Below are 24,291 nucleotides of genomic sequence, written 5' to 3' on the forward strand. Positions count from 1 at the left end.
ATTCGCGAGAGAGTTTCCGCGCGAGAGAAACTATTGAACGTGTATACGAAACTAAACGCCGGCGACAAACTGCTTAGCCCGCAGGTGATATTATAGCTCGTTTTCCCGAGTACGCACACACACACACGTCAAGGCGAGTGTTTGGAATTTAGGCGGGCCGAGTTTTCATTCGAGTGTACACATAATGGCGAACTTTCTTCCGATACATACACACACACACACACACTGCAAACATAGAAAGAGAATTTCAAAACTGGCACGCGCGGGAAATTCAAAAGAGTGAAATCACCGCAGAGACACAAAGCTGAGCCGGCCGAATTAAAGTTCCGCGCGCTATTTGTCTTGATACGATGTTTCCGCACCGCGCTGCACGCTTATAACAAAGTCCGACGCTAAGTAGGACTGGCGTTTGCTCTCGCTAGCGACTAAACCGCGCGCCTGCGTATACAAGATTTCGTATAAGTTTGCGACGCAAGTTTCCATCTCCCGAGGATATAATTAAACGCCGCGATTCATTTGAGCGCGTTCGCAGTTAATTTTCCCTGATTAATTCGTCTCGTACTATATTATACGAGCTCTTGAAACTGTCGCGTTTTTACCTTCGCTCTTTGCTTCACGGTAATCCGATCCCCGAGAAAAGTGTAATAAATTGCCCTATACTTATAACCGAGTCCCTCTTGACACACTTGCGGCAGTCGATACGATAAAAAAGATGAAAAACGATTGTTACGAGTCCATTAAAACAGAGAGAGAGAGAGAGAGAGAGAGAGAGAGAGAGAGAGAGAGAGAGAGAGAGAGAGAGAGACACCTCATCGATAATCGACTAATATCCCGAGACAATCGTTTAATATTCATAATCGAGCCGATTAAGACGTCGCTCGCGCCGCACGTGATGCATAGCCTCTGCATATCATTTTCATCTACGCGAGAGAGCGGTCCTTGATGTATAGTATATAGGAAGGCGGCTCCCGAGCGGTCGATGCAAATTTATGCTAAACCGATGAGACCTTATCTCGTTATCAACTTACCGTGAGGATCTCTCGAGGAACACGTAAGCCGATGCGCGGCAATCTCGAGGGCTATGTGTTGTGTGTTATATATAGAAAGCCGAGACCAGATTACCGGCTGCAGCAGGGACGTGCTTTTTGCGCGACCCTGTGACACCTGCTGCTACTGTTATACTGACTGGCTGAGCGTCGGTGTCGTTTTATCGCGATGGTTTCTGGGAATCATATCGTTTCGACTTTTTTGCTGCCTATACGAGTACATACTCTTGGTAAATAATGTACGAGCGCAATTACTCGGCGAGATTGCTCTTCGCATTTTCAAACGCACCAGCAAATCATTGCACAGCACGTTCAATATTGAATTTCGATTTTCTCCGAGTGTAATTCAGTCCGCAATACGCGAGAGATACCGAAATTATATTCGAAATAAAAATGATTTCCTACACGATAAATCGCGGCAACTCTATGAAAACAGCTTTCCACACCTAATTACACTCGATCCCACGAATCCCCGGCCCCTTATCGAGTCGCGATCTCCGCAAACGAGAGAAAAAAAGCCCCGGGCGCGTAATTCTTCGCAGATGAAGGTACGCTAACCCCGTCTCTCTGGCGCAAGCTGGTGCGCGCCGCTCGGAAAATCCGTGTCGCGATAATCCCGGCAGAGAAAAGTCGCTTGATTAATGACGTTAAAGCTCGAAATTACTGGCTTAACTCCGACTTTGCACACGTGCTCCCGGCGTACATAGACATACAGGTTACACGTATATAGTTATCGCGCCGCTTCATTTTGCCCAACTCGAGTGTGTGTGTGCGTGGTATCTGCTCGCTCAGCACCATAAAGCCGCACTGCTGCTGCTCGGCTTATCGTATGGGCCAGGGCTGACCTCCGCTCGTTTTTATATTCGCGGGGACTTTTATCGAGGAGGAGCACACGCAGATGTCATATCGACGTTTGCGGCGGCGGCGGCGGCGGCGGCGGCGCATTGCCGATTCCAGGAGAGACCGCAGCGTTTACGTTCGTGTCTTGCCTGCAGCGAAGCTGCTCGTGCTCTGTGTGTGGCTGAACAAAGTTTACTTTTACGGGGAAAGAAGAAGCGGTATATGTATGCCGCAGGAGATGCCGAGTTCAATCGTGGCAGGTCGCGCGAGAGTTATTTTTATACGGGGAAGGAATTTTCTTCTGTGTGGTGTAAGGTACACGTGGGTTTTACGTGGATTTTTGGGGAGTTTATTGTTCGGTAAAAATTTGTATTACTTGTTTTTTTGTTCAAGACACTGATATAGAAAAAGCCGCCTCAGAAGTATAATCTGCGACGCGACAAGCAATCGCTTTACTTCATTGGAAGAGAAAAAACTCGATCAACCTATAAAGGAAAACTACTTCCAGGAACTGTAACGCAACGACGCGAGCAAACAAAAAACACGAGGTTTTTCAGACTCTCTCGGATTATAAAGCGCACCGCTAGACGCGCAAATGAAAAGACGAATCTAGCGCCAACGCAAAGTGTGTACGCAACACTCGCGGAAAGCGCTAGATCCCAAATGTTTATGTTGGAGTGCCAGTCGCGCACCGGACGTTCGTGAAGTGTCCTCGAGACTCGCCGCGTAGTTATCGTATGGAGTGACTTTGTAAAGTCTCCAGTAGCGATTGTTGATGCTTGTTTCCCCTTTTTTCAAGTCACTTTGATATGCTGATGACATGGATATCGATCGATGATAAAAAAAGTGGCGCCGGCAGGTCGTAAAAGGCATACAATCTCGTGCGAGATCACGGTTTGATAAAAAATTCATGCTACATACTCGATTACAAGAAGAAGAAAAAAAGAACGTGTTGTAAACGCTCGTTATACCGGCGATCAAGGTAAACAAATTTATTAATCGTTTCGTCGCGTTATTGTAAAAGGAAATCGCAGAGCCGCAGAGAAAACGGGATGCTAAATCACTTAAAGCACCCACTTCGTCAATCACACGCTGCGCATATTATAGGTATAACGACTGCAGCTCTCACTCTCGAGTATGTATACGAGTACGAGGAGAATTAAAAGTTAAGTTGATTTATTCCCGCTGAATCACTCGCGACTCTTATCGAGCAGGTTGTCCCGTGTAATTGACAATGCGGTCGGCTGTACATATGCAGTACATAAATTTATAACGATCGCAAATAGGAATTTCTCATAGCTTCGAATGAAGAATTATTAATGCTTCAAAAAATAACTTTACATTTTTCCCCTCAAACGTCAAAAAACCACAGACAAAAGCTCCAACCCCAGCGCATCAGGTGATCGACACCGCAAGCCCAGTCATGCGTAGTGTACACGCGTCCCGGTATTTTCGGCGAGCTATGTACCCAAAAGTTGCGCGAAATACAACGACGACAACGACGACAAAAAAAAGAGAGAACAGCCGTGCGATAAAAGAGTGCACGCACCCACACAGCGGCGCACTTATTTCTCGCTTCGCGTCGTAAAATACAATGGCGAAGAATGAGGATGGTTTAGCGGCTTGGCCTGGCCGAGCGAAGCACGATGAGCCATAAAGAAGATAAAGCAATATACCAGGAGAAAAACGAGAGAAAGAGGATGCCGCCGGCGCGGTGAGCTTTCTCTGCAAGTTGATGTATGTAACGCTGCTGCCTATGGAAAATTTAATCGACGGATTAGCCGGCTTTAAGTTGGTCGGCTCGGTCTTATAGTTGAGCGGCGTAACTTTTTTTGAAATTATTTTTTCAATTAATTGCCGACATCGAATAAGACATTGAAAAATAGAATCACTTTTCCGATCCACCGAGCGCATAAAAGCCCCCTGAAAATCTTCGATCTCCCGCAATATTCGTGTCAGCCATACGCGAAAAGAGCAAAAAGCGATTAAGCGCGCGCTTTTAGCCCACCGTATCCGCTCTTTTCCCCCGAAAAATGCCGACCGCTACTATATCCCCAAAACAGCCTCTACTAATGAAGCTTCGCTAAAAAATGCATCGTCGCGCGCGATGGGCCGCGAACAAAACTCAACGACTCGTCCCATGAATGCTTGATGTCGCGTAATGGATACCCCGGCGAAATTTCGCGAATTATAATCCGCAAAAGAATTATTGATGCTTTCGGGCCGTTTATGACTGGATAATGACGAGAGGCGGCATGTATAAGCAGCTCCTCGCGTTTGGCTAATGCGCCCGACGGCAAACGTTCGATTTCAATATATCCGGCGTATTTAGGCGCCGCATCAATTATTCGCGCAATCTGTGCTCCTATCCCTCTTTATATTATACATGTAGAATATCTAACGAAATTAAATATTCTTTCATCGAATCTCTTGAGAAGAGGACACGCGGGGGAAAATTCTCTATCCATCCCCTAACTCAATTCCAGTGGATAATCAAAGCCCGGAATCAAAATGGAACAGGTGAGAGCAAATAAAACGCCGTGAGCAGTTGCAGCTCTCCAAAGTGGAAAACCGATCGAGAGAGAGAGAGAGAGCAAGCGAGTCCCGAAATTGCGAGCGAGCGACACAATCGCGCATACGAGTACGCTGCAGCAGGGCCGCAGAGAATGTGGGCCACGAGCTTGAGCACGAAAGCTCTCTGTTTTTGTTTACGAGCTGCCTTTTGTCCTCTGCAACGTTGCCGGCGACGCCGTGCCGGTAACGACCGTTCGTTACACAGTTGTGTGCTTTCCCCGCTCGCTTTTTTTTAGTCCGCCTCTATTTTTCCGGGAGGTGAGAAAGCTCGCTTGTGGCTTTGCGGTCTAATTTGCTATTCGCTGCTTGATTCGGGGAAACGCGAGAGGGAAGGTCTTTCGCTCTCGTTGTCGATTTATCGGTTTTTTCTCCTTCTTTTTTTCTCTCTTCGGCGATAGTCTCTCGGATTTCCGCGAAGGGGCGAATTCGAATTCCACGTAGTCGAGGAAAGTAATTTGCGTCGCGATGTGTATAATAGATAAGACCGACGTGCTGTAATACGCTGTCTTATCTCGGCTAATGCGCGACGTGTATTTTAGCGCGAGAAGTAGTGTGTAATGCGCGAGATCGATCGATCGGAGCGAATAAAACCGGAAATCACACGTCTTATTACGAGGCTAAACACGATTAGTCGAAACCCGTTTCGCACTTTACCTCCGCTGTACGCTCGGCTCTTATCAGGCGTTACGAGCCGACGTATCTTCCATTAACGTGTCACTGGAGCTACTGCACTTTCCACTTCTTCTTTTTTCTGTTTTCGCAGTCAAACGGGATCGAGTGCGCGAGTTCCTTTTACTCTTTCGGAAAACGATCTGTATCACACGAGATATTTGTTTGGTCGTAAAAATAAAGCGTTGTTAGTAGCGGAGAAAGAGTTTATCGCGTGAGTTCATTATCGGCTACAGATGCTTTTCGCTAATAAAGTTTAATTCGGACTGTTGGTGAAACGGCTTCCGTACAAAGCTATAAAGTTACCGCCGCCTCGAATTTCCACGAGCTGCTGCGGTGTTTCGCTTTAATTTGATTCGCGAAGTCAAGCTCAAGCGAAAAAAAGTTCGATCTTTGATGTCATTGTTTGTTTTCTAATTCAGTTTTGCAAGCTACAGCTGCTGATATTGTCTGTTTACGTTATGTGATGTGCATGTAAACTAATTACAGCGCGAACACAACAACGGAAGTAAAATACAAAAGCTCAAAGTCGACTGATTTTCCCTTTTCGCGAAGCGAGTCAGCTGCGCCAAGAAAATTTCAAATTCGAATCCAGTCATCTGCGAAGAAATAATTAAAGCCAACATACACACAGATGCTTCTTGCTATGCAAAGCGAAGAATCAATATCCGAGTCAACAACAAATTTCACCGTAGAATCGCAGCTCTCGGCAAATTGAATCACGAAAAGCAATACGCGCGTTAAACTGAAGGAAAAAATCCAATAGAAACAAAGGCGATCGAGAGGGATAATGCGCGCGAAAGCTCGGCAATAATGCCGGACGCGCCTCGATGGAAAAAGCTCTCGCGAGTAAACGAAAAAACAAAAAAAAGGTGTTAAAAACACGCGCGCACCCAGCTGCGAAACGCTTCCTCTCGAGGCTTTTTCGTTTTTCGAAAGAGGCGTTCCCGGAAAACACGCTACGAATCGACTCGACGTCGAGAGTCGATGCATAGCTGCCGTCTCTTCTTTCTTCTCTATCTCTCTCTCTCGATTTTTATTTTGCCGTTCCGGATTGTCACCTCGTGTATATCTACGCGTTGCGAACACATCGCGAGCTTTTATCGAAGCTTATTGCGACCCCGAGCTTTTCCGATTCGATTATCTCGGCTGCGTTGTTCATTTGGAGAACTGATGGCTCGGACGAGAGCTTGCAGATTCCATCGAGCGAAAAAATTTACTTTTCGGCCTATATTAAGACGATTACCCTCGACGAAAGTCTCTCGGATTAAAGGAGAGGAAGAAGAAAAGGCCAAGAGAGAGAGAGAGAGCGAGAGAGAGAGAGAGAGAGAGATTTAGCTTGAGCCGTGTACAGCTAAACAAGGTATACGACACGGCAAGTTTTGCGCTTATTCCGAGCACGCTCGCGCGTCGCGTCCCAATATGTCCACACGACGACTGTATCACGTCTCCGCGATTTCGTATGTTTTTCGCATTCGATCCACCGAGTGTGTACGGCTGAGCCAGAGAATCTCACGCACGCGCACGCTCGACACATATTAAGTAACGAGGATTACGTTATTCTTAATTCAACCCTAAAATGGGCTTTTTCCTTTACGCAATGGAGTATAACGATTAGTTTGCGGGAAAATTAAATTTTAACGAGGGACGAGATAATCGAAATTCCGCAATTATAAGATAGCCCGGTGCGCAATCGTTACTGCGAAAACCGCGCGGCGAGCCATTAGCGCGTGTCCCTTGCATTCCGCAGTAATCAGCGGCGTGTATGCATAGCGGATCCGAAAACAATGCGAAAAATCAAGCTCATGACTGTATGCATAGACCGCGGCGATAGATCAGTCGCGCGTAAATACACCTTGACTCCCTTTCCTTCAATGGATTCAGAGTAGACACGAGGAGAGATGACGCAAGGAGAATTAGCTCATCGAGCTGTTGTCGTTGTTTTTATCGGATGATACCATGCGATAATTTTGCGAATTGTGAAAATTTAATATACGACCCTCTCGTCGACGATGTTTTCCTTTCGGAAATGAGCTTTTGATCAGGCGATTCCGTTTGGTTATCGGGAAAAAGTTCGGCTAAATAAATACTCGCGCCGCGATTCACCGCAAGCTGCAGTCAGCACAGGTTAAACGAAAAACACAGACGCGCGCTCAAAAGTCTCGAAAATATTCATCATCGCGTACACAGCCATAAATACACACAGCTCTTGCGTATAAGCCGGAAAATTGCATTACGGCCACAATTTCTCGCTGGTCCCCCGTTTTTTTCGAGAGCCCAATGTTTTCGTTCTATTAGAGCGAGTCCCACTTCTCTTTTCACGCGTCGCGACTCTCTCTCTCTCTCTCCGGCTCTATTCCACGGGGAGAGCTTTGCTGCAGCGATGTACACCCGAGTCTTTTATATAGATATATGTATACACGAGCGAGTCGAACTACGTGCCGCTGCGTGTTCTGGAGATTCGAAGAGTTTTCGGGGTGACGTTACGGGGTCGGAAGGGGTTTTATCGACTGTGGGAGCTGGATTCTAGGAGAGGATTTTTTTGCTGTGTCGGAAGCGGTATAATTTTTTTATTATAAGACTATTCGGTTGTTTGATCAGCGATACATCGGTTATAATAGAAGCTTAACTTTCAAATCGATTCAAATCCGATCTTCTATTTGCGCCTTCCAAATATTGACAGGCTAAAATCACTCAGTTTGCAGAATTCACGCAGTTTTATCCGCACGCGTTCAAAAATCCAAAGCGAAACTCAGCGAGCTGAAAACCCGCCTAAATCATGCACACCCGATACGCACCAATCGCAATAATAGTTCACGCGCGCATCGGCCTATGAAACGATCGCGATAATACGACTGATGTTTGCAACCATCATCGGCTCGTAAAACACGCGATAATCGATCCAAAATTACGATTCGTTAACGCACCCGCTGCACAATGGAAAGAAATAGAGCATCGCCGTTGACACAGTGCAGAAATCCTGGCCCCGATGCATGCACCGGACAATTAGAAGCAGCCGAGCGCTTACGTCGTTCGCAAACAAAGAAAACGCTCCGTTATTTACTCGCGCGCGGATCTCTCTCCCATATATACCCTGTGTGTATATATATATGTGTGTGTGTGTGTGTGTGTGAGTGTGTATATATATATATATATATATATATATATATATGTGTGTGTGCAGAGGGGAAGAGCGAGACAGAGAGACAGCTGGGGAGTGTCGTCGTCGTTTAGCGAAGTTTGCCGAGAGGACGAAAATTCCCCTGCTCCGAGAAGTGGGAAAACTGGCGAGGGTCGAAAAATAATACGCGAATAGGGCGCTAAGGGCTGTAGTTCTTATACGCGTCGAAAGAAGGCATAAGCTCGCGAGTTGTATTTCCGTTTTTTTCTTCTTCGTGTTTTACTTTGTAATACAACAAACGCGCAATATTCACAAGCGGCTACTCGAGTTTCCGCGGTTACGTTCTCCTATCGCATAAACGAAGCGCGCGCCGCGAAAGTATCGGAGAAGAGAAAAGTTTCCATCGCTCTTATACACTATAACTTCGCTCGAATATATAGAAGGATTACATTCCGCGTGTAAAGTCCCGATAAACAAGACGCTTCTCCGAAGTAATATTCAAGAACAGCGTACACAGTGTCCATAATTAACTCGGAAAAGTGCAGGTCGAGTATACCTGTCGGAGAGTCCCAAGCGGCGCCGCCGCGTCGGAACTGCAGCCCAGGGAAATGTCGACGGACTCGCTCGATTTAATTACGCATGCATATTAAAATCCGCGAATTATATGTATAGCGCGCACGCCCGTTCCCAATTAAACGCGCAGAAAAGGCCATATTCGGAAAGAAGAAGGAGAAGAAGCTTGCGCTTGCGAGTAGAGAGTATATCTGTAAAAGCCTGCGGGGGATCCGGGTTATCGCGCATCCTGAGGGAGCCATTCATCCCGGAGGTTCCTGCCTCTCTCTCTCTCTCTCTCGATAAGAGCTGCGCACTGCTATATACTGGCTCGGGGCAAATCTTTGCTATGCACCGGAAATAAGCGGCTGCCGCGACGACGTTTGATGCAAATTCCCGCGGAGTCGTTGCGCAGCAGCAGCAGCATCGGCCCATCAATTCCGGCTTGTTTCTGTGCGTATATTGTGTAGTGGTGCGCTGCTGGTGGTGGTGATGCTGCTGCTGCGGTAGTCTCCGAGGGACGAAAAGGGGGAGAAAGCGATAGCGTGTAATTGACAGCGAGAGGAGATACCGAAGCCACGTCGAATACACTGACGCTTTATGGGGGAGAAGTTCGGAGTGGGTCAGTGCTGCTGTTGGGTGGAATTTGATTTGGAAGTACTTGCGGTATTTTGACACTGCAGCGATGGAATAATTTTTATAAAATTAAAATGAAAATTTAATCCAACAATGCTGCTGCAGTAGTACTCCCGGCAGCGAATGCCAACTCAAAAGCATCTATAACTTACTTACAGCATCGCAGCGCGTGTGTACTACTGTACGCATAGCGTTTTCACGTGCGGCGGGCTCGTTTAAATATTCATAGCGCGCTGAGAGCGCTTTTAGTGCGATAGCTGCAGCGAAAGAAAAGCAAACAGAGGCGTATTAGGAATTCTGGAAGAAATAAATGCTCTCCCCGTGCGTTTGCCTAACTCGGCCGTGTATATGTGTGCACTTACATCCGGCCGCGATACAGGAAATCCCCGTAAATATAACGATAACGTAAAAAGTAACGCATCGCGCGATTAACCGAAAGAAGAAAGGAAAACAAACGCAACGAGATAAGGCTCAAAACACTCACCCTTTTTATCTCCGAAGAAATCCTGACTGGCTCTCGCGGCAGCGCATAGCAGCAGCAGCAGCAGTAGAAGCAGCGGCGGCAAAGATCCTCTGAAACTAATTGTTTCGTTATTAGCCTTATAACTGGCTCATCGCGAGAGTCCTCCTTGTCCTCTACCCTATCGCGAAGATTGGCCGCTCGCGGCGGAGCTAATCAGAGGAAGGAGCGAGAGAGATAGAGAGGAAAAAGCCCGAATGGTACGGCGATTAAGAAGGAGGAGCTGAAAAAGACACACGCCGAGAGCCCTTAAATTCGCGATCGCGCTGGTTTCGCTTTGAATGCGCGGATCTTTTTTATTATCCCTTTTTAATGGTTGGGCATCGGATTCGCGCGATTTATCGGATCGACTTTTATGAAAACTCCATAAAGGGTATAATAGGATTATTTCATCATGTCCTTAATCTTAAAATGAATTTTTACGGCATTCAACGGAGGTCGACGTATATACTGTAAGCCAAGCGAAAACCGAGCTCGAATTTTCGGCCGCGAGCTCGAAAGAAGATCATTGATCGCCCAGCACGTATAGCAGCCAAAACATTTACACACAGCGAAGCCAACGATCGAGCCTCCCTCTACTCCCTCCTCTATATATCTCTCCCAACGAAGCTGAAAACCGATCGCCGTCGCAACTCCGCCGAGACAATCGACCGTATCGCTCTCCCTCTCTCTCTCTCTCTCACTCGGCGCAAGAACAAGCTCTCCTGTACGTATATATATAGATATTCAGAGAGAGAGAGAGAGAGAGAGAGAGAGAAAGTGTCAACGACGTTCAATGGGAGTGTCTGCCGTGGTTCGCCAGCCGTATATACCTATACACACATGCACGGCTTGCAAACACTACACCGAGTCTCTCTGGCGCACTATAATTAGATGAGAGAGAGGGAGAGAGAGAGAGAGAGAGAGAGAGAGAGAGAGAGGAACGGTTGCGCGTGGGCGGTCGCGCCGATCGCCGTGAATCACTGCGGCTTACGTCTTTTGCGCAAGCCGCGCGTATCGGCTAAAACCGCGCTAGCAGTATTTGCTCCTTTACTCTCGGTGATATCGACTGCGTCCGAACTGACGATTATAATGCGCCGGGGGTTATACATCAGCGTGTGCTATTGTGTTTGTATTTAAAACGATCGGCTTTGGAGGAAGGAGGCGTGCCGGGATATGTAATTGAGCGCTCGTCGCTCGCTAATGCTCGCTGATTAACAGCGTTTCCCGTTGCTACACCCACCCAGTCGGCTTCGATCTACATCCTGTGCGCTATGCAGCCTTGGGTATATATAGTATAGTAGGCCGAGAAGGAGCTTGAATCGTATGGAGTGATGCAATCGATAGGGTGCTGTTTTGCTCGGATTGGGCTGCGTGAAATGTCCGAGAGCGGATATATAAAGGATCGGCGAAATAATGAGCCTGTGTACGTATGAGCAAAAAGGTCGTATAGAGGCAGAAGCGCAGACACAATGCAAACATGACAGGACACACACACACACGCGAGTTCTTTCGCCGCAGTTATGCATGTATGCCTCGTCTTGGGAGGCCGGTTTTGCCCTGATGTGGGTCCTTGAACTCTGCGCTTTATTCTTTGGACTCGTCTTTTTCGTCTGATGCGATTGGTTCCGGTTGAATGTAACGTTTAAATATTGCGCTTTTCTTTCTCAACTATAAGATATTGCGTAAGACCAGCCACTCGATCATTCGAAACTCTCGAAAAAGCAGTCCGCATAATTCACCGCTACGATAGTAAAAAGCAGATTCGTCGAAAGTATAATAAGCATTCGGTATACATACCGCACGAGGCTACTCTCGACGCTAACGTTTATAGGGATATGCTAATCGCGACAGCGCATCTCTCCCCGCATGAATTATTCAGATCCAGATCGCGTTGTTCGAAGGCTAATTTTCAAAAACTCCGCAGCTAAACTCGTACGTTCAAAAGTTAAAAATAAACAAATAAATACATAGCGTACAATCGTAACTCCGTCACTCAAAAGCGTCCGATCGACAACAGCGTTAACAGTCAATTTGGCGCCCGACAAGCCGCGAGAAAAGATTCCCTCTCGCATCGACGCTCTCTCTCTTTCGGCAATAAAAATACAGAGCCTACTCGCGCGCGAGCCATCGACGCGATGATGCCGGCCCATAAACCTTCCTCGCCCAAAAAAAAAAATTTATTCTTCGCTCCCAGCGCGATCAATTTAGGCCGAGCCGAGTTAATTTACCGTGGCCCTTACGTCCGCGAGCTCCTATAAATTCATCACCAGAAATGGAAAACCTTCGAGCTGAAACAGCTCTCGATACGTACGTACATACCGATCGTAAACCGGCGCGGGGAGAGCGGCACGTGCTTCGCCAAAGTCGAGTGCCGGCGCGCGGCTTCGGAGAAGCAAAGCGGCCGCTTTATACGCACTCGAAATAGCGCTCTCACAGGCGTTCAAAAAATTCGATCCGCATTTTTGATCCGTGTTTTCTAGTAACGATCACCGGTATATTATACAAAAAAAAAAGTGTCGTCGCAGAATGCGTTTAATGAGGGCACAGAAACGCGCATAAGAACAAGAGCCGACGTGAGAGAGAGAGAGAGAGAGAGAGAGACGTACGCGCGCACGTGGATGCGCAGCTCTTTAATTTGACGTGGGCCCCCGCAGGGCTCTGAGCTAATGAATGAAGACTCGCTGCTGCTGCACGTACCTGTGTGCATGTATGAATGAAGCCAGAGTCGCGTAATTACACGGCCACGCGATCTCTCGACGAGCGTATAAAGAGAGCCCTCGACTAAGAGGGAGAGAGAGAGAGAGAGGGAGGAAAAGAGGAGCGCACGCGGCACGTTTTTTCAAGGGGCACACGTCGAGGGGTATATACTGTACATATACCTCAGTTATGAATGAAATTTACCGTCGATTTTTCAGAGATACGGAGGATATTCAGAAAAAATAAAATGCAAGATCGTCCGGTCGTTTGAATCTCCCGCGCTCTCGAGGATCGAGCATATAAAACAAACAGGCGGTATATCCTCGCCGCCCGTTGCATACGAAAGACGCCGAAAACCGAGAGAGCATGTATATTGCCCCGAAGGAATATAAAGAAAAAGAAAGAAGCTTCTATATATACTCTTTCCTCGAGGCCGCGAGATTAAACGGGGGAACTCGGTCTCGTCGTTTGCATTCATTCGAATCCCAAATCTTCGTCAAATCGTCCTCTCTCTCTCTCTCTCTCTCTCTCTCTCTCTCTCTCTCTCTCTCTCTCTCTCTCTTTCTCTCTCTGGCTCTCCGACAGGTATACGTACACACAGGTCGCGTCTCGAGAGCAGCTCCGCGCGCGATGGGCAACTCGTGTAAATTGTTTTTCGTCCGGGGAATCTCCTCATCGCCTATGCATGTGGCCCGACGCTATTTACATATTCATTTGTATATATCGGCTAATCGAATAGAAAGCCGCTCGCGCAGCTAGCTCACACCGGCCGTCGCTGCGACTTAATTGATTATATACGACGATAACGTGTTATATTGCTCGCTGGACAGGCTGCGATGATGATAACTGTATACACGAGTTCGGGATGTATGCTGTGTGTGAGAAACTTTTTTTATAAGCGTTATATACCGCCGATTAATATTGATTATTGACTACGCGCTCGCGCGTGTGTGTTTGCTTCCGCCGGAGCATAATTATTGCAATATTTTCCACGATGACCGCGCGTGAGTTATTGCACGGGACGAGGTGTGCGTTTTGGCTTGTTGATCCGAATCGTTTATAAGTAACGAGATTAGCTCGTTAGATACACGGAATAGAGCGCGTAAATTCATTAGAGATTCGGTTGAAAAAAAAGCTCGCGAGTTACGTATACCAAGGAGGCGGAATCTCCCGCGTGAGCTAATCCGGTATGGCATTAGCTGAAATTTAATTCGCGAGGATAAAGCGCGAGCGATAAACGGGAAGCATTACGCATCGCGTCGAAATAGCAAAGATAGTAGTAAAAATGACGCAGCGCCATTTCCGAGCTTCGCGGCAACCGATTTAAACCGATCTCGATTCGCCGGGGCCGCGATATTATTCATTCGGCCATATCGATTCCACAAACGCGTGCGTTCCGCTAGTGCGCCTGCAGTATATCGCGTATAATAACCCATACACGCAGACACACGTGTGTACAGAGACGCGTTGAGCAGTGGTAGTGTGTATACCGGGTATGCAACGATGAACTTTCGGCAAACTCGTAAAATCAGCACGTTCTGACCTACTTACGTCAAACCGATTTCCGGAAAATTATGCGCGCGCGAGCCGAGCAGCTGTGCAGCGGCGGAATTTCCGAGAAGCCTAATTCCCCGGGAAGCGATCGTAAAAGTGAAAACAGCGCCGCGTGATTTTTGCAATAAGTTTTGGCGGGATTTTTGAAAGTTGCGATGTATCAGTAGTGTACACTGGGTGGTATCGATTAACAAAAAGTAAGAGACACACTCGGCGAGAAATGAGAAGGAAAACTAATCAAACTTTTCATTGTAACGAAGCACGAGAGAGTTTGGTTCAAACAACGCCGTCTCTTCTTCTCCGCGAAAAGAAGAAGAAAAACGTCGCTTCTACAGCAGGAGCGTCGACTCATTGAAGAAGCAACTTTCCGAGCTGCTCGTAAGTAAGAGAGCAACTTTAATCCTACATAGTGTATAACGACAACTACGACAACAACAACCAAAAATCGTCTCCCCTCATAAGCAGTTTAGCCATCGCTGTATACCTACAAGACGTCGCGCAACTAAAGCCATCGCACGGGCTAATGAGCTCCGTGCGCGCGAGCTGCTCCTCTCGGATATCGCACGAAGGGGAATACTCGACAGCCCCTTTTGCAGCGAGCGAGCATCATCGCCAAGGGAATATATCCACGCGTGTGTATGTGTGTATTGTAGTACACAAGGCGCTAAGTGGCTCCGTGCACGATCAGAGCCGAAAAGGAACTGTATACAGCCGTAATGCGCGTCTTGAGTCACGCGAGTCTTTATGGCTTCCAACTAGACCGTACGTTACGGGAGTTTGGAAAACTCGCGGTGCCATTTTTTTTCAGCTTTGGTTGCGCGGCTCGTTTCCGAAGGTTAATAAGACGCGCTCGCTAGTTATTATACTGTTGCAGAAACGTTTAAGGGTTGTTGTACGCTTTCGAGATAATTGCTAACGAGCCCGAACTCGTTACACGCTCTGCGCTAACTAGGCGACGTTTTAAATAATTTCGAACCACTTTTTTTCAGAGCTAACCGTTCGCTTCTCTCGCAAGAAATATCTCGGTTTCGCGAAACCACGAAAATCAAAACGCTCGCGTATCATCCCAAACCACGAGCAACAGATAGATCGCCTCTCGTAAAGTCACTTGCTCGCGTCATAAAACATCTTCAACGCGCGCGAGCTTCTCTCTCCCCGTAAATAATACCGCAGAAGCTCCTCGGCCCCCGCGCGCTGCACAACAATCTCAAGATCTCCCTCGTTATACCCTATATACCCGGCAAAGAGAGTATACGTATAGCTACGTTGCATCGGACCGACGACCACACTCTATATACCTAATACGCAGCGCACGTGTGTGTGTGTGTGTGTAGTGTCGCCCTCGTAAATATACGCCGGATGCGGATTAATGCACCGCGCCCGGGGACCACGTGCCAGTACCGCACACACACACGTGCGCGCGATACCTATACGGACAAATAAAGCTCGCGCGTTGTGTACAGCCCGCGCGATAAATAAATATACCGCGCGCGAGCTGTGCTGGTGGCGAAAAATCATATACGCGAGCTGGCCCTCCACACGGCTCTCTCATGTTGCTGCTGCTGTTATTTTTGCGCCGGGGAGGTCGAGTTTATGGTGCGAGGAATTTATGTGGCCGCGAGCGTATTTTTCCGCGACGATGTGCGGCTGCGCTTTACGGAGAGAATGAGCTGGAACGGCTGCTGGGTTTTTCGGACGAGAAAAATTAAAATCCTGAAAACGCTATTGCCGGAGCTAATTAAAGCTCCGGAGCAATGAGCATCGAGCGGATCGAGAAAGAAAACGCGTTTTCTTAATAAATCGCACACAAAGCCTTACGCAACAAAGGAAGTACCGCAGCAAGTCGCAAATAAAGCTCGCGCGCTCGGAAATGAGCTCGTTCGTTCGCACAAAGCCCCTACTTTATCAGCCGCCTCAAAAGGTCTACTACCACAGGACCGAATCAGTTTTTAATCTTCCCGCCAGCGCAAGCGCGAAAACAACGCTCTTCATAATCAAACGACCGCGTGAAAACTCCATTAACGAGTCGTGGGCGTCAACGTTTCCCCCGCCGGAAACAATGGGCAACTCGATCGGCCGCCAGCAACAACTTGCTTTTCAATTTTCCCCGAGACAATTAGACCGTGGCGGCCGTTTAAACGGTCGCGAAATCATTTTCCTCGGGCGCCAAACGACCGCTGCATATGAAAAGAAGCCTCTACCCCTGGCTCCAGCGCATGATTGAACTGTCAATCATATCGATCGGATTCCTCAGCGGCTGCGCAATTTCTCGATATTTTTGGCGCCCAAGATCGACAGTGAGACTTCCAGCCGATATTTTATTATATCCGATGCGGAATTCGACGCGCGGCTGTCACGTAGGCTGAAATTTTTTGAAGGAAGGACGTCGGCTATTAATTTGCTTGTTTTGCGTTACCGGGTTTATGAAAAATAAATTGGCCTCCGGAAAATTACACGGGAAGTACGGCGGCGAGTTTAATTAAAAAGTAATACACGACGTTGTTGTTGAGGAAAAAAGAAGCTACTGCGACGTGATATTCCTTATTATTATTTTTTGGAAGCAATATAATCTATGAGAGAATTTAATTTCGATTTTTATTTCAGAATCGCGAGTCATCCGCATGCATAATGCAATAAAATTTTAAACGTCATGCTACGGCCCAAGTCTCTCTCTTTTTCAAGCGCGCTTAGTAGGAACTTGGCGTTTAAATTCTTTTTTGGCGCGAAATTACTCTTTCGCTGGGCGCGAGTTTTTAGCGCAGCTCTCAAATTAAAGCTCTTTGCTCGACTTCTCTCTAGTGGCAAAAGAAATTTCGCGCTGGAAAAAATTTCTCATCGCAAAATAGCGGCAAGTAAGAGCGACGGCCACCGGCGTAAATATTCGGCATAATGGGACTATATTAAACTCGACATCAAACGTCACCGCGCGCGCGGCTCTCATCTAAATACAATGCCAAAGCGGCGGCCTCTATACGACTTCATCTCGACGCGATACAATAACAAGCGCGCGCTAGCTTCTTCTTCCTCTGCGAAAACGTCTACATTATTAATTCGCCGTGTCGTCATCTCTCCGAAGCCGCTGAGTTTCTTATGTGCCAGAGCCGACTCTTTCGATTCCAGCACACACGTCTAAAAATACAAGGCGGACGCGGCGATATAACTCATTCCGGGGCGTTCGGATCAACCCGAAAAGCTCGAGCCGCTAATGGCTCGGTGGCTTCTGTGTTTCTATGATACTCGGCGCCGGGTTGTGTAAACTAGACACGTGCTTTCGCGAAGCGACGAGTCGTTAGGGCCCGGGTGGCGGTGATAAATTTCAATTCTCGAGCGAAAAAAAAGCGAGGCGGCTAGCTACTTTTCGAGATGGACAATTGGGGCTTTGAGAGAGAGAGAGAGGAGGAGTAGCTGCTTGATGGATGGCTGTTTTGAGAAGTGGTGGCACGTGTGGACCGTGAGAAATTTTGATTATTTCGAGTGGTTAGCCGGAGATGATTGTTGATCTATGAGTGGATAATCATGTTCTTGGTGTACAAACAATTCGTTGTATTTCAAAAAATAACATTCTTTTTTATAACACAAAATCTTTTTATTCTCTGCACCACAGAGCGAACTCGTAATCAATCCAGAGAGGATGCATACGAAGTATCGCTTATGCCCGCGATAATGAAACTCGCCGCATTTTTTTTTTTTTTTTTTCATTATTCTTTCATATCGTGCATCCAACTTCCTACACTACATATGCCATCGCGTGTGTCGCGCAAGACCAATCGAAGCTTTCGCTTTCGGAAATCCAGAAGAATGCGCGCCCTTAATTGACATCTCGCGTAATATATACAAGTCAAAGCTCCCACATACATTTTCCAGCAGCTAAAACGTCCAGCGAACGTTTCAGGCGAAACAAGGCAAAAGCAGTCAATTAGAGCGAGCTAGCGGGGGAAATTAAACCGAGCGAATTTCATCAGCAACTTTTTTCATTCAACTACTCGAGGCCACTGCCGCAGGAAACTTCGTAAACGAATCCGGCGCTGCGTTTCCCCGATATACACACGAGCTAATTATAATCCCCCGTAGTTGCAGTATACTTACTTAGGCGACATATTGAGTCATTCCCGTCAGCAGGATGAGAACGAGACTAGGCGCTTCGAAGATAAAGAAGCTCCTCCGGCACACGCGCGCACGTCCGCGAGAGAGGGGAGATCCCGTGCGTGGAATCAGCCGGCGCAGGTGGCGCGCCCGGAGCCAATCGAATACCCTGTGCAGCAGCGCTTGCAGTAGTCGTACGGCTGACGCTAACGAGACTTTTATCACTGCCGGCTTGTTCGACTTTTGTTTTCGATCAGACGATGCACTTTCGCACTGATCTGCACTCTGGAGTCGGCGATAATCCTGCTGCGCCTACGTGCACCAAGGCGCCACGCATCGATCCCTGTCACACATGCAGTACGTGGAAGGTGCAACGCGCACACAGTCAGGGAATGTCGCACTGGTGTAAAAAGGAGGAGCACACAGACAACGGTAAACACACCGGCGAGCACAAACAGCAGCCGGGCGAGTGCGCGCGTCTCGGAGCACCGCGAGAGAATCCTCTCTCTCTCGCGTGCGATAGCTATGCCCGAGCCGAGCGCTTAGCTGCGCAGGTGCGTCCGCGGCGGGCCGATTCAAATGCTGCTGTGCTCACTATCGCAGCTGCTGCTCTCTCTCTCTCTCTCTCTCTACTATACTATACGTGTATAACTCTTTGCTTGTCGCGCGCGTACGGCGAGCGAGGATATGTGCGAGTAAAAAGCACGTGGCGGCGACCGTGTCGCGCTAGCGACTGCCGGCTCTCGCATGTGATGTGCCGGCGGCACCCTCCCCCCGCACGCCGCGCTCTCCTCCCCATCTCTCGGTTGTCCCGCCAACTCTCTCTCTCTCGCTCTCGCTCTCGGCACACTATAATGCGCTCCTTCTCTCTCCGAGCACACAGCCTCCGGCGAACGCTGCCGTAGTAGGAGTAGCTCACTGCGTGTGTCGGAGAGAGTCCAACTTCCGCGATGAGGGATTGTTCTCTAGATGATGATGATGATGATGATGATGATGATCGCAGTGCTAGGGCAATTAGCGTTCGGTCTTTTTTCGAGCGACTGAGCTTGATCGCGAGCATTGTACTGCTGGAACGTCGAGTATAGTTTTTGGTGGCTTTAAATCGCCGAACTTTTGATCGGCCAACTTCGAGCTCTACAGGCTTTTCTTTCATCTCCCGAGGATCTCGAGTCACGCGGCCGCGCCTAATAACGGATCGCTGCGGGATGTAATTTATATTGCACGGGTGAGCTTGCGATTTTTTTATTTCGGAAGCTCTCGTCCTAGAATAGCCGGTCATCCGTTAGACCGACGGCGAGTTCTCAAAACACGCCAGCGACTGGGGGACACTTCGAAGATCGGAAAGAGATAAAAACACGCGGAAAGTTGTGGAAATCGCCCGCCCGAGAATAGACGAGCTGCGCTGATTCAATACCGCTATAAAGCTCCATATTTTCCGGCTAATAAAGACGGCATTCAGTCCTAAATCAACCACGTACTGTATTAGCGCAAGAAAAATAAATAAACGCTTCGTCGGCGCGTGCGCGAGTATATTCAATTAATCGCGCGTGGCGTTAACGATAAGACACGAGAGATGATAGTCGCGATTAATGAACGCGTCTACATGGGCCATTACACACGCGCATATATTATTCAAGAGGCTCTCGAGTGAGGGACGAGTATTTTTCCGGATGACTGACGGCGGCGTCTTGAGAGAGAGAGAGAGAGAGAGAGAGAGAGAGAGAGAGAGAGAGAGAGAGAGAGAGCTAACTTGCCCCCACTTTCTACTCGGCCATTAATACATCGAGGCGGCAAAAAAGCCGACAACTCGAGGGCTCGCTTCGACCTAGATCCACAAAAAGGGATCGCCTCGAGTCGACGAGTGTACTTGCGTGTCCGCCGTCGCGTTAGAATGATCGTCGTCGGTGATGTTGCATTTTAATTAAATTTCCTCGCATCCAGCCCGACCCAATTCCACCATCCGCGAAATTTTTAATCAACTCACCGACCATCTTTTTGCGTCTGGGCAGCAGCTTGCAATTAGCTCTAATCGAAAATCCCCTTAACAAGTTCATTGCGCGGGGAGCCGGCGCAAAAAGTCACGCGTCCCAAAAACACTGCAGACGTTAGCTCTCGCTCTCGAGTCGGTGAATCAGCTGCTCGCGTCGACGGAAAAAGTTCACAGCCGGAAACGGATCTGACGCCTCGTCGATCCCGATAAGAAGCTGCAGCGCGTTTCCTTTATCTCCGCGGTTATAATCGCGCTCGCACACCTCCGGAATTCACTATCCGAGACTTTTCTTACCTAAGACCTCGAGTGGGATTGAAAAAAATTATTGTTTCGAACTGTATGCTATGATTGATTAATTAACGAGTTCGGCTTTTTGTCGCGCGTCGTGTTTTGCAAAGTTAATTATATACTGGAAGATTGGTAATTGGAGGGGCAAAACGAGTTTTGAATTTCGATCCGTGCTAAGGGGCGGCGCAGCCGTCGACGAAGCTGAAATATTATACTAATTGTAATTGCTATTATCGGACTTCCGGCTTTCGCGCCGTCGCTGTTTTTCTCCGCGCCAAATTTCACTTTACGCGCGGGAAACTGGTTCCCGCGCTTTTTTTTAAATGTGTTGCTATACCGATTTCACTTTTAAAAGCCCTTCGAGTTAAGCACCGTCGTGTATACTACTTTTCGAGATACTCGAAGAATCATTTGATGTTTTATTACGAGTCGTATCGCGGCTATAGTATACAGCGCGAGAGAAACGGAGAAAATCGTTTGATTACTGCGTCACGGTCGCTTTGAAACTTATTTTACGATCGGCCGCGGAGCGGTATCGAACAATGAACCTTGACTCGCAAGCACAATCACTCGAGGAGTTCGCGACCCTTTACTCCAATTTCCGATGATAACGATAATTTTTACGATTATGGAAAATCGAACTCTCTCTCTCTCTCTCTCTCTCTCTCTCTCTCTCTCTCTCTCTCTCTCTCTCTACAGTGTATCGCATTTCTCTTCTCTATCGCTTTTGTCTCGAGTGCCCGCGCGCAGTGTATATAGCTATATAGCTACAGAGTCAATCCGCTTTCGAGATCGCGAAACGCTGATTGCCATCTATACGCGCCGGTATTGTTTCCGCGAGCCGTTTGATTCATCGGATCGACTTTTGCAATGTAATTTTTATTGGACATCGAGATCTATAAGCGATAGCTCGACTTATGCAGGAAATATCGGATTCGCCTGTTCTATAAATGGACCAGACGGAAATGGAGTATATAATGCGAATACATTGGTTGCAGGCGGATATCGAGAATGTTTAATTTGAGAATATAGTGTAAGGAAACGTGTTCGAAAAATTTCAATGAAAAATGTCGACAATTTCCTGATCGAACGTTATCGGCTCTTTTTTCACCTTTCTGGCTTATAATTGCGCGTTAATAGCAATCACGCCGCCGGGACTATGAAAAATTCCTCTAGCCTTTGTCGTCAATAGAATACCACGAGGTAATTCGAGCGCGAGCGTCTTGTCTCTCGGATATTGCGAAATTAATATAGAACTCTTGCGTATAGGTATAGAACAGCAGCAATATCAATAACTCCGTTCCGTTTTCATAATACTTTTATTTTCGCAGAAATAATTTCCGTGGACATATTAAGAAGCGTCGGTGCGATTTTTTTTTTTTTTTTTTTTTTAAGGCTGCAGCGACGAAAATTTAGACGTCAAAAGCCGAAATTACGGGCGATCGGAGGTCGAGCGAAACTCGATTTTTATTACGCGCAAAGCTCGCATCGATGATCGGACATTTTTTAACCCCCGAAAAAAGGAGGACAGGTCAAAGTGGCACTTAAAAAGAATTTCGCCGAAAAAAGTGGACGAATTTTTCAGATACCACTCACATACTAATATTTCCGAGCGATGCTACGCGTACGTAACTCGCGATCAAAGGGGGCGACGTTCAAACATGATTAAAGTGCTTTATCGACTCTCGGCCGAGCTCGTGCAATAATGGCCGTGAAATCGGTGGTCTGTCTGAAAATTCGAAATATTGCTTTTGTCGGCCGTGCGGCGGACGACTTGATTAGGAAAATTGGCGAACGTAATTCGAAATTACGCGACCTTTCATTATGACGCTCCGGCGGAGGCGACCCGGCGAAATTCGCACCTGACGAGCGCGCGCTGAGGTGTGAAGAAGGGGACGTTCCAATGTGGAGGGATGAGCTGCTCTGATTGACTGGTTGTTTGTTTGGAAAAGCTGTAAACGAAAAGTTGTAAAAATACTTATGTATCTAACGGTTCTGAAATATACATTTTCAATTAAAGTTTTTCCACGCGATATTAAATCTAACGGGCGCGCACAGCGCAGCGATTTAATTAAACGCCGTTGATTTTATCTCCCGAACACGGCCGGTCCGAGAAAAGCTCAACGGTGCATATAAATTAACGAAACCGACTGATAAACACAAGACGCTCTAGGAAACATTTTCAGAAAATTCCCCTGCCTTCCACGCGTCGCGAGGCTATTAATTAAAAGTCCGTTAAACAGACCAGCCCTTTCCTTCCTCCCGAACGACCTCTAGGAAAGATGATATTTAAAACTCTCGAGTTTAATCAGGCGCTGCAACCGAGAGAGCTCGTGATTATTTTTTCCAAAGCGAGAGAGCCGACCAGCCGGATAAAAATCAGTTGAGATCGGATCCGACAGAATTTAGGAGAACCGGTCTTTTCGCGCGCGTTCGTCAAGGCCGCAGTGCGCGATGAAATATAATCGTCCGGCGGAAATCTTGTCATCGCGCTGTAATGCAAGCGTTTATTATAAACGCGGAGGGCGACGTTTTTAATTAAACGAGAGCCTGGTGACTTATACGGAAAGGGCCCACTGCGACGTGGATTAATTGCTGAACGCGAGTTTTTCGGGCGCGACATCGATCTATGCGGGAAATTCGAAATGGAGCTTCAATTAGAAGTTATTTGGGGGTGTACTATAGAGCAAGCGGATTTTGGAGTTTTTGAAATTTAATTTTCAAATAAAGCTCGTATTTGGCAGAGTATGCGTTTGATGAATTAGAGTCCGGAGTTACTATTTTCGCGGGATTCATAAAGGAGATATTTGATTTTGAACTGTGCCCGCGTTTTCGCGGAATGACTGATTGGATTAGTGTGTTTCAAACTTTTATATTATTTTTGGTTTATGCTGCAGTTATTATTATATTTGGCTTTTTGGACTATAGAAGAGAAAGTACATAGCTAGTAGATTTCACCACTGCGATAAAATGCGATACTCGTAAGTGTAACGCTCCATTTACATAACAGCATTGCCTTTGTCAACGATAACGAGACACCGGACAAAAAGCCCACATAAATCTTCCCTTAAAAAAAAAGGAATTACACCTCTCGGTCTACATTCCCCGCAATCAAAGCCACCGCCGATCAACGAAATTGTCTCTATCACTGCCCAACCATAACATTAATCTCAGCAAAGAACGAAAAAAAAAAACACGACCAACAAATTTATAAACAAGCACAATCTATAGCGCGCGCAACGACCAGCGAACTTATATCCTTCACGTGCATAAATCTCGGCTCTCGACGCATACTCGTTTCTTCTCTCGAAACGGAGTTACGAAATAGTAGTCCCCCTTTCCGAGGAGATTGACATTTAAATCCAAGTCCAGTCTTTGTTTCGCCCGAACTATATGTATAGGGGGGTGGAGGGCAATTAACGAGTAAAAGGGGGTGAGGGAAAGCGACGTAAATTGCAGGGACCAGCTAATTGAACTTCTCCAAGGTAACTCTCTGTCTCGCGTTCGCGCGCTTGTCGCGCTGTTTACAGCGAAGAATGCTTCTCCTCTCTCCGTGAGGAATTTCCACGCTTCGATTATCGTGGATGGCTCGATTATTGGACGCCAAGAACGAGTTCTGCTGTGCTATACACGTCGGTGTACGTACGCATTAATTAAGGGAAACTACAGCTGGGAGAGAGAGAGATATGCGCCGAGTTATGAGATCGCGAGCGAGATTGCGCAATGCCTAATGCAATTT

The 24,291-nt window shown here is 47.4% G+C and overlaps 1 protein-coding gene across 7 annotated transcripts in view; it reads right to left on the minus strand.

Annotated features, from left to right (window-relative positions):
* LOC100120859 (collagen alpha-1(XVIII) chain) overlaps window positions 1-19,001 on the minus strand; it is a 128,090-nt gene extending 109,089 nt beyond the window's left edge. For all 7 annotated transcript variants that reach the window (XM_016983447.3, XM_016983448.3, XM_016983445.3 and 4 more), the window contains exons 1-2: window positions 18,278-19,001; window positions 9,923-10,017 (exon numbers count right to left, since the gene is read on the minus strand). In XM_016983447.3, coding sequence (XP_016838936.1) covers window positions 9,923-10,017; window positions 18,278-18,288 — 106 coding nt within the window. In that variant the 5' untranslated portion in view covers window positions 18,289-19,001. The remainder of the gene's footprint in view (window positions 1-9,922; window positions 10,018-18,277) is intronic.
* Between the last annotated feature and the right edge of the window lie 5,290 nt (window positions 19,002-24,291).

Source organism: Nasonia vitripennis, chromosome 3 (genome assembly GCF_009193385.2).
Source record: "Nasonia vitripennis strain AsymCx chromosome 3, Nvit_psr_1.1, whole genome shotgun sequence".
Classification (NCBI taxonomy): domain Eukaryota; kingdom Metazoa; phylum Arthropoda; class Insecta; order Hymenoptera; family Pteromalidae; genus Nasonia; species Nasonia vitripennis.